This window comes from Electrona antarctica (assembly GCF_951216825.1).
Source record: "Electrona antarctica genome assembly, contig: scaffold_54, whole genome shotgun sequence".
NCBI lineage: Eukaryota > Metazoa > Chordata > Actinopteri > Myctophiformes > Myctophidae > Electrona > Electrona antarctica.
The window spans coordinates 770,361-781,713 of NW_027637297.1; the positions used below are offsets into that span (position 1 = coordinate 770,361).

The 11,353-nt window shown below is 50.8% G+C and overlaps 1 protein-coding gene across 1 annotated transcript in view; it reads left to right on the top strand.

Annotated features, from left to right (window-relative positions):
• The window catches only part of LOC306919007 (uncharacterized protein), a 12,236-nt gene extending 1,283 nt beyond the window's left edge, over positions 1-10,953 (top strand). Inside the window, exons 2-8 of the mRNA XM_079531849.1 lie at positions 1-303; positions 2,084-2,629; positions 3,091-3,730; positions 4,454-5,399; positions 5,853-8,065; positions 9,178-10,065; positions 10,247-10,953. The exon at positions 1-303 is cut by the window's left edge and continues 335 nt beyond it. Coding sequence (XP_079387975.1) covers positions 1-303; positions 2,084-2,629; positions 3,091-3,730; positions 4,454-5,399; positions 5,853-8,065; positions 9,178-10,065; positions 10,247-10,846 — 6,136 coding nt within the window. The 3' untranslated portion in view covers positions 10,847-10,953. The remainder of the gene's footprint in view (positions 304-2,083; positions 2,630-3,090; positions 3,731-4,453; positions 5,400-5,852; positions 8,066-9,177; positions 10,066-10,246) is intronic.
• The last annotated feature ends 400 nt before the right edge of the window (positions 10,954-11,353 follow it).

An 11,353-nucleotide genomic window follows, 5' to 3' on the forward strand; every position in this document is an offset into this window, starting at 1 on the left:
CGGGCTAGCCGACGGGATGCCGCCGATCCGAAACGGAGACTCCAACGGGGAGTCCTGGGACGAGTCGGCGCTGCGCAGCATCCGCCAGGAACTCTCGGAGTTCTCCTCGGACTACCGCTGCGATCTGCCGGCGGGGGGCGGTCAGAACCGTCGCCACCGGGACGACTTTGCCAAAAAAGTCAAAGTGAAGAAGTTGAACATTAAGAACTTCTTCCTGCACAGCGATCTCAGCCCTTTTAAGACCTGGAGAGACTTGAACCGTTTCCCTTTCAGAGGAGAGCTTACAGACACCTCCCCCAAGTGGTAAGGACATGTACTACATCATTATTACATTATAATTATTATAACTAGCCGGCTACAGACACCTCCCCCAATTAGGGAATTAACCAAACATTTCAACAAGACTACTGCATTAACACATTAAACCATTTTTTGATAATTCTCCTGCAGATTTTGTCCAAACATCACGTACATTGGTACACATTGTACTACGTATAGGATAGTACATTGGTACACATTGTACTACGTATAGGATAGTACATTGGTACACATTGTACTACGTATAGGATAGTACATTGGTACACATTGTACTATGTATAGGATAGTACATTGGTACACATTGTACTACGTATAGGATAGTACATTGGTACGCATTGTACTCTGTATAGGATAGTACATTGGTACACATTGTACTATGTATAGGATAGTACATTGGTACACATTGTACTATGTATAGGATAGTACATTGGTATACATTGTACTATGTATAGGATAGTACATTGGTACACATCATCTCTCTATGGCAGGGGTGCCCAAAAGGTAGATCGCGATCTACCAGTAGATCACAAAGGCTGTGCAGGTAGATCACATGACATGCCCCTAAAGAGTATTTCATTTAAATATATTGAAGAAAAAGAACGATAAAAAAAAAAAACATTTCTCCCCCTCTATTTCCCATTCCAAGTGCATTTGTCTTATACTGTACAGAATGTAACACGAACTATACTATTCCGAAGCCCCCTCAGGTACATATTTAAACTATTTTCAGCAATGGTATAATAATTGATTTGGTGGGTAGATCTTGCCGAGCTGGTTATTTTGAAAGTAGCTCTCAAGTCAAAAAGTGTGGGCACCCCTGCTCTATGGTCATTCGACCATAGAGGTTAGCCTAACCACCTAACCTAACCACCAGGCTCATTTCTGGCACCACTGGACCGATTTACGTGAAACTGTGCACACAAACTCCCTGGACTCCTATTGGTCAGATCAATGTGATGTCAAATCTGTTTTGACAAAACCTTAAAACGGTTTTGTCCCAAGGAGTCCCTACCGGTGTGACCTCGCATCACCAGGCTTTCCACCTCAGAGGAAAGCCTGGTCTGTGTGAACCGGTCTGGAGCGGATGATATCGCTACGCCATGTTGTAGTCATTGTTTTGTAGTCATCAGGATGATATCGTTACGTCATGTTGTAGTCATTGTTTTGTAGTCATCAGGATGATATCGTTACATCATGTTGTAGTCATTGTTTTGTAGTCATCAGGCAGGAACAATCATCCAGAACTTCCTTTTCCCTCAAACTGCAAGAATAACAATAAAAGCTCTCGTAGCCTGTAGCTTTTATTGATTCCGGATGATTGTTCCTGCCTGATGACTACAAAACAATGACTACAACATGATGTAGCGATATCATCCTGATGACTACAAAACAATGACTACAACATGATGTAGCGATATCATCTTGATGACTACAAAACAATGACTACAACATGACGTAACGATATCATCCGATTTACACTCCACTACATTTCTAGGAAGACACACTTACACAAATAGATTATGAACTAGCACAGGTCTCCACCAGGTCAGGTAGGATATCACACACACACACACACACACACCTTCAGCCTGGTTGGAGACAATAACCTTGAGCTTGTAGATCTGCTATTTTCGTAATGTCATTAATGTCAATTTTGTAATTGTCATTATTTGAATACTTACTAGACTATGTTTACTAGACTAACCCTTACATTATATATTATATTAATATTTACTTGAGTACTTTATTTCTTTGTCCACCACAGGTATGACTCAGCATTCTACAAAGAGCTGAGCGATCATATTGAGACTCGCCAACATGAGGCGACAGAGGCCCCTCCCCCTCCCCCCATGACTCCTCCTCCTCATGCCCCTCCCCCTATGACGCCTCCCTCTCCTCATGCCCCTCCCCCTATGACTCATGACACTCAGAAGAGATGCTCGTCAGACGTGGGCGAGGCCTGTAGCGCCCCCTGGAGGAGACACAGAGCCAGAGCACAGAGCGCCGTGCCGGTCGGCCACACGGAGGTGCTGCCTCGTCCTCGAGGAAGGGGAGGAGCTACGAGGGGGGAGGAGCTACGAGAAGGTGGAGGAGGAGCTACAAGGGGGGAGGAGCTACAAGGAGGTGGAGGAGGAGCTACGAGGGGGGAGGGGCTACGAGGAGGTGGAGGAGGAGCTACGAGGGGGGAGGAGCTGGAGGCGGAGATCAGCTCGTCAGCCTCCACTCCCTTCAGTATCTGTCAGCTGATGACTCCTCTGATTCCCTCACGACAAAACACGCAGACGTCCGAAGTCCTGGACCTAACATACAGGTATGATCTAATTAATATATCTATATATATTAATATCTATAGAATCTATATGATACTGTATGATCTATGGTATCTAATGTTATAGTTAACATCTGAAGTCCTGGACGTAACATACAGATAATTATATAGTATGATCTACTGTATCTAGTTAAGATCTGAAGTAATTGGTAGTTAGGTAAACTGTACAGTATATATACTGTAAACACCCTTGTGTTTACACCTAGACCTTTGAAATACTGCTGTACAATCATGTAGTATTTACTGTAAATAATGTAGTATTTACTGTAAATAATGTAGTTTGTTCTGTAAATACTGCTGTACAATCAGTAGTAATATTGTCTAATCTGTCCGTCTAGGGTTAGGGTTAGTATATAGACTATAATAATAGTTGACTATAATAATAGTATATAGACTATAATAATAGTATATAGATTATAATAATGTCTAATCTGTCCGTCTAGGCCGGACTCGGAGCTCAGAGTGAGCGTGGTGGAGCCCCCTCTGGTGAAGCGTGACAGCGCGGTGGAGCCCCCTCTAGTGAAGCGTGACAACTACAAGTCTCTGGCGTCCAGCGTTCTGTTCAACCTGAAGGACAACAGGAAGCGCGTGAAGAGTCGCTACACCCCCCCGCGCTTCAGGACCTCAGAGCTGCCCTCAGAGCTGCCTGATTCGTTGGACCCCCCGCACTTCAGGACCTCAGAGCTGCCCTCAGTGCTGCCTGACTCGTTGGACCCCCCGAAAAAACCCCATTCTGAGGGGGCGGGCCCTGAGGGGGCGGGCCCTGAGGGGGCGGGCCCGACTGACGGACAGGCCATCTGGAGCCCCGTTTCAGATGTCGGTCTCAACGAGTCATCAACATCGGACGATTATTTGATATCAAATCTGCTACAAACTAAAGGAGAGGCTGCAGCGCACCCTGCTGGCAGCAGGAAGAATAATAAGAGTCCCAACAAGCAAAGCTACCCGTCTCTGAACCTGTACAAGAAACACCCTCTAGTTGCACCACTAGGTGGAGCTGCTGAGTCTCTGAACAAGAAGGCCAGTCCCGTTGACCCTCTAGTTCCACCACTAGGTGGTGCTCCCGCCAACACAGATGATTCTGTGGCACAAAATAAAGGTCTTCCAACTCAAAATAAAAGTCTTCCAGATCACAGCAAACCGCTTTCACCGCAAGCAGTGTCCACCAGCACAGGACTGTCTCCAAATACTGCATCAAATACCGCTCCCATCCACAAAGTACTTTCACCAAAAACTAATACTGCACCCATCCAGAAAGTCGTTTCACCGATCATTGCAGCTAAAGTACTTTCCCCCGATGGACTGGAGGAGAAAGATGGAGTTTCACTCAATTCGCCAGCAAACAAAAGATATTCAGCAAGTTTAGCAGACATTGACTTTGGCCCACAGTGTGCTTCTAGTAAGGAGAAGGGTGTGAGTGTTCTGCCTAAGAGTACGATGGATGTGATCCGGGCGGCGAAGGAAGCGATTCACGCAGTGAAAAACAAAGCTCTGTCTGGGACTCACTCGGAGAGCTACAGAAACGCTCAGTCGGATGAAATAACAGAGAACAGAGAGAGAGACGCTAACAAACATGGCATGAATTCCGCACAAACGTTCAGTAATAATAAGGAGACCTCAGTAACGGAGATAAACCACAACATGTCTCCAAACAGAACCCAAGAAGTAACACATTCACAAGGTAAATATGGTGTAAAAAAAGAGCCCCCACCAGTGCCAAAGAGAAATTTCTCTAAATCCGACATTCAACACTCAATTGAAAATCGGACAGTTTCCGACAATGATCTGTGTGACTCAAAACAAGAGGTTCCGATGCCAAGCGCTAACGATAAGGACTCTAACGTCAAGCCGGGGCGATTCAAACACGTCTTCTCAGCGCGGCAGAACAACTACATCAAGAGTCAGCGCTGCGTGACGCCTGAAGACGAACAGGAAGTCGAGCACGAGGAAGGTGGGCAAAAAACAAACATGACATCACTGCGGGAAATGAAAGACAGCGACCACATCATCAACGAGCTGGAGAGAGCCCGCTTCAGTGACCGCATCATCGAGAACGCCATGAACAAACTGAGCGCGGTGAACATGGACCAGGAGACCACCAGGGCCAAGAATGACCTGATCTCCAGAGAGCTGAAGAACATCAAGAGAGGCATGATGTCCATGCGAGGAAACACCTTCACCAAGAGAGACGCCAAGACGTCCAAGACAGAGGAGAGCAAGCAGCACATGTTCTCTAAGATAGACAGCAACGTGGTCGTCAACAAAGCTCTCATAAACAACAACTACGACAGGGCCAAGATGGCGCTCGAGGAGATCATATCAGAGAGGCTGAAAAGCAAATTTGCGAAAGAGGAAGACGGTGAAACTCTAGCGTTCGAGGAGGATGTTCACGTGGCGAGAGCAGAGCAACATAAAAAGGCTTTGCGGGATTGTGCGACGACGGAGGTCAAGGAGAGACAAAACGGCAGCGCGTCCGCACTACGAGAGAAAGACACCAGGGGGCGGTTAGGCGATCTTCACCTGAAACAGATTCTGTCGCAGTCTGAGGCCAAACTCAGTGATGCTCACCGGTCCGGTGCTAAGAAAGCTCCACCAGACGTGGAGAAAGGAGAACAGCTAAACAACCAAACAGTAGCTAACGTTACACATCCAGCTGTGGAGACCGGAGAACCAGACGAACCAGCAGCTAACGCTAACCATACAGCTGTGGAGACTGGAGAAGACAACAAGAGACATGTGGTCAGGAACGCAGGTGACGATCTGATGAACAGGAAGGAAAGTGACAGGAAGAAGAAAGACGCTCCACCGGTTCCTCCGAGAAGCAAGAAAGCAGTCCTGAGCAGAGAGGACAGCGATACAGCTGAGGCAGAACATGAACAGGAATTCTTTGTTAAAGATGAAACATATGTAAATGTGGCAGCAGACACTACAAAAGAAACCAAATATACAGAATCAGGGAAACAAGAACAAAAACGCTGTGTGTATGCAGAGGAGGTGGAGCCAGGTCAAATCAGTTCCAATAACCATATTTGGGATGGTGAAAATATCGAAAAGACAAAACGCATTTCTGAATATGTTCGATCTCCAGAACTGCCTCACCAGTCTAAAAATAAACATTCACCTTTACCGACGAGGGCTGACAGAAGGGATGAAATAAAGGCAGGTGGCAGACAGCCGACTGTAAGTCATTCTGATCATAATTCAGAACAGCAGCAGCAGCGCAAAGTCAAGCGTAAGGCCCCGTTAAAGCCAGAACATTTAATATCACCGGAACGGACAAGACAAGACATCACCACGAGTCCGGAAGGAACTGTTGTGTCAGAACAGCCTGGCAGTACGAATGAAAGCGTTGAGCGTTTCCACGAGGAAGAGGGAACATTCAACCACCTCCCCGGGAAGACGGTGTCGCCCGTTTTACTGCTGAACGGAGCTCACTTCAATCAAAGCCCCCCCGATCAGGGCAGCTTGTCTTCTAAGTCATCATATTTTTCGGTGGAGAGCGCTCTCCACCGGAACTCAGCCACAGAATCCAACGTTTACCACTCGCTGGAGAATCTGGACGACCTGGACGACCTGGACGGAACCCCGAAGAGGGATTCAAGCAAGAACGAACTGGAGAATTATTATTCCGTGAGCGATCAGGAGAGCGAACCGGAAGTCTCTCCTCTCAGAGGGAAAGAAGCGTTGCGGTCCGCGGGCGTTCGCGGCGTCGACCAAAGCCAAGGAACGGAAACGGAAAATGCCGGCGCGAGTCGAAGCCGGTCTGTCGGTAACGCCGACAAACAAACGGCGACGTCGCCGGCCTCCGGCAGCGTCTCCCCGCCCTCGTCCAATCAGAAGGCGACGTCTCCGGCCTCCGGCAGCATCTCCCCGCCCTCGTCCAGCACTTTCTCGCCCGTCCTGGGCGTCCGCGTTTTGTTCAAAGTCAAAGACAACACCATCATTAACAAGCCGGTGAGACCGGTGCATCCGTTCTCAACCCGGGAGAACGCAATTGGCTCGGAAGGGAAGGGAGAGGCGGAGCTACGCCATACAAAAGAGAGTCCGATGCTTCCACGGGCCAATGACACGACTAAAGGCCGCGCTACAGACACCACCGACGCTAGTTTTAAACCCGAACATACTTTACGACCTCTTCCTCCCGTCGCACCCCTCTCTCCTCCTCAACACCTAAACCTCTCTCCTCCTCAACACCTAAACCTCTCTCCTCCTCAACACCTAAACCTCTCTCCTCCTCAACACCTAAACCTCTCTCCTCCTCAACACCTAAACCTCTCTCCTCATCACCTAAACCTCTCTCCTCCTCATCACCTAAACCTCTCTCCTCATCACCTAAACCTCTCTCCGCCTCATCACCTAAACCTCTCTCCTCATCACCTAAACCTCTCTCCTCCTCAACTCCTCTCTCCTCCTCAACACCTAAACCTCTCTCATCCTCAACACCTAAACCTCTCTCCTCCTCAACACCTAAACCTCTCTCCTCCTCAACTCCTCTCTCCTCCTCAACACCTAAACCTCTCTCCTCCTCAACACCTAAACCTCTCTCCTCCTCAACACCTAAACCTCTCTCCTCCTCAACACCTCTCTCCTCCTCAACACCTAAACCTCTCTCCTCACCTAAACCTCTCTCCTCCTCAACACCTCTCTCCTCCTCAACACCTAAACCTCTCTCCTCACCTAAACCTCTCTCCTCCTCAACACCTAAACCTCTCTCCTCCTCAACACCTAAACCTCTCTCCTCCACAACTGGGCGACAGCCAGAAGAAGTCGTTCCTGGCGGTTCCGCGGTGCGACAGCGGCAGAGCGTCAGGAGAGAGCCTGGCGGTTCCGCGGTGCGACAGCGGCAGAGCGTCAGGAGAGAGCCTGCTCTCGGAGGGAGTGGAGAGTTCTCCCGACGGCTCCGACGGGACGCCACTCCTCCCCGCCACGCCGGCGGACGAGCTCGACGCTTCGTCCGGTAAGGTCGCCAGCGAGCGCTCGGGGTCTTCGCCCTGCAGCGCTGGGAACGACATCCAATCAGGACTCCCCAAACCGCCGGTGGTCCTGCCCAAGTCAGAGAAGGCTCTCCTGAAGGTCATGAAGCTGGCCAATCGGAGGATCAGAAAGGAGGCCAAGTCGTCCAATCACAGCTCGTCCCGAGGTGGCGAGTCGTCCAATCACAGCTTGTCCCGAGGTGGCGAGTCGTCCAATAACCGCTCGTCCCGAGGTGGCGAGTCGTCCAATCACAGCTCGACCCGAGGTGGCGAGTCGTCCAATCACAGCTCGACCCGAGGTGGCGAGTCGTCCAATCACAGCTCGTCCCGAGGTGGCGGGAGACACAGAGGGGGTAAACACACCCCCCCGCCCGACGGATCCCAGCAGAAACCCTCGGAGCGTACAAGCAGTACCCGGACCCAGAGTCCTCATGATGGAGACAAGGTAACGCTGCATCTGGGTTAGGGTTACGCTAAGGTAACGCTGCATCTGGGTTAGGGTTACGCTAAGGTAACGCTGCATCTGGGTTAGGGTTACACTAAGGTAACGCTGCATCTGGGTTAGGGTTACGCTAAGGTATGCTAAGGTAGGCTAAGGTAAGCTAAGGTAAGCTAAGGTAGGCTAAGGTGAGCTAAGGTAAGCTAAGGTAGGCTAAGGTAGGCTACAGTAAGCTAAGGTAGGCTACAGTAAGCTAAGGTAGGCTACAGTAAGCTAAGGTATGCTAAGGTATGCTAAGGTAGGCTAAGGTAAGCTAAGGTAAGCTAAGGTAGGCTACAGTAAGCTAAGGTAAGCTAAGGTAGGCTAAGGTAAGCTAAGGTAAGCTAAGGTAGGCTACAGTGGGTACATGTGTTTGGTCCGACGATTCATTGATCCGATACCCCTAACCCCTAACCTAACCATAACCGCAAGCACAGGAGCAGGCGCTAGTCCGAGGTGCGGACGCATGTCGAACCAATGCTCCGTCGGACCATAGTATGCCTCCCGGCTACAGTAAGCTAAGGTAGGCTACAGTAAGCTAAGGTAGGCTACAGTAAGCTAAGGTAAGCTAAGGTATGCTAAGGTAGGCTAAGGTAAGCTAAGGTAGGTAATGTTACATCTGAGTGGTTGTCCAGGTTACTTATTGTTTATTATGATATAAAAACAAGCAGCAAAAACAAGGAGAAACTCCCTCTTTCAAGGCAGGTGTTTTTCTTGTGTTGTTGTTTCGTGGTGAGTCGCTTCATGGATCAATTCATGACTTTAGCAGAAATTTCATAAATATATCTCAGAGATATGAATAAAACTAAACCTGTGACAATCCATTTCATGAAGGGGACATCTTAATAAAACAAACACACATGTTGTTCTACCCTGGGTATGTCCTAATTTGGGGGGGTTAGGTTCCTGCACTAATATTAACATACCACAATATGACATCTAATGATGCTTACATTTAACAATCTGTATGTGTGTTTTAGTTATAGATATCTATCAGTCTAATAATCCTTATTAACTTTAACACAGTATCTATGTACCAACCACTGCTACCGTCTAATGATCCTTCTTGATTCCACCAGGGCGGTGCCAGCGAGAGGAGAGGCGACAGCCACCAGGGCCGTGACAGAGCGGATCCCCCCGATGGGGAGAGTGGCAGGAGGCGGAGCCTCGATGGGCGGAGCCAAGGTCGCAGCGGTGCGAAAGAGACCCGGGAGAGGTCGGAGCAGCGGGGGGCCCCTGGGGGCCACGCAGGGCACTACAGCAGCGAGTCAGAGCGGCGGGGGGGCCCTGGGGGCCACACAGGGCACTACAGCAGCGAGTCAGAGCGGCGGGGGGCCCCTGGGGGCCACGCGGGGCACTACAGCAGCGAGCGCATCTTCAGCAACGTTCCCGTGTATAAAAGCGAAAGGCGACCGGCGGCCGAGCGGCCGTTCTCCAAGCGCTCTCAGAGCTTCGACAGGAACGTTACGGAGCGCAGGATGAGCGCCGACACGGCGGTGGAAGACTCCCGGGCTCGGCGCATCGAGAGGTCCATCATGGACGAACTGCAGCTCCGAGGCCGTGCCAGAGAGCGGCCGGGCGGCCGCGGCAGAGACAGCAACAACTCCGTCAAACGCAGTCACAGCATCGACACCTTGTACCACGCCGGAGAGCTCTCCTCCTCCTCCTCACACCCCTCCAACGTCTCCCGACAGTCCAGCACCGCAGGAGGACAGCTACAGTCCATCTCCACAGGGGCCCCGGCGGGGATACAGCGGTCCATCTCCACAGGGGCCCCGGCGGGGATACAGCGGTCCATCTCCACAGGGGCCCCGGCGGGGACACAGCGGCCCATCTCCACAGGGGTCCCGGTGGGGCCACAGCTGTCCCGTCAGTCCAGCATGGAGCCCACCACCATCATGACGCAACGCAAGCTCCTCCAGGACCCCGACTCGGGACAGTACTTCTTCGTCGACATGCCAGTCCAGGTACAGAGTGAAAACAAGGACGGGTGATGAATCTATCATGGTTAAAATTTGAAGTTAGGAGTTAAAATGTATGTTTGTATAGGAAGGGGGCGGGGCAGCTAACATTAATATGAAATACTAACTACAAGCTAAAGCTTTACCAAAGTGTTCTAGCCCTTTAAATAAATACCACCCCCTACAGGTGAAGACCAAAACCTTCTTCGACCCAGAGACGGGGAGCTACGTGACGCTGCCGGTGCAACCACCGTCCGACGGTTCGATTCCCCAGGAGCTGCTCAACACTCCGGTGGTGCTGTACCACCACCGCTTCGTCCCTGTACCGCTGTCCTCTGGCCAGCAGGGGGAGACGATGCGCGGCGTGTACCCGGAGCCTCTGGGGGAGCCGGTGTACGGTCAGTCCTCTGGCCAGCAGGGGGAGCTGATGTACGGTCCGTCCTCTGGCCAGCAGGGGGAGCTGATGTACGGTCAGTCCTCTGGCCAGCAGGGGGAGCTGATGTACGGTCAGTCCTCTGGCCAGCAGGGGGAGCTGATGTACGGTCAGTCCTCTGTCCAGCAGGGGGAGCTGATGTACGGTCAGTCCTCTGGCCAGCAGGGGGAGCTGATGTACGGTCAGTCCTCTGGCCAGCAGGGGGAGCTGATGTACGGTCAGTCCTCTGGCCAGCAGGGGGAGCTGATGTACGGTCAGTCCTCTGGCCAGCAGGGGGAGCTGATGTACGGTCAGTCGTACCGGGAGCCTCTGGGGGAGTTCTATGGAACAGAAGAGCTGGAGTGTGTAGGATAAACCACGCCCCCTCTAGGATAGACCACACCCCCTCTAGGATAGACCTTGCCCCTCTAGGATAGACCACACCCCATCTAGGATAGACCATACCCCCTCTAGGATAAACCACGCCCATCTAGGATAGACCACACCCCTCTAGGATAGACCACGCCCCATCTAGGATAGACCATACCCCCTCTAGGATAGACCACGCCCCTCTAGGATATACCACGCCCCTCTAGGATAAACCACACCCACTCTATGATAAACCCACACCCCACTAGGATAGACCACACCCCCTCTAGGATAGGCCACTCCCCCACAAAGAATAGAGTGTTAATACATTGAAGTGGTTAACCCTAACCCTAGAAGACATCTTAGCTCCACCTCTGGTCTGATGAGGTCATTGCAGATGATGAGCGATTAATGCGCCTAGTAATTTATTTTCAATGAGACCTGCGGTTTTTTTGTACCTTTGTTTTTTTGCTGTCGCTACACGTCCCTCATGGGCAGAGCTGGAAACGAACT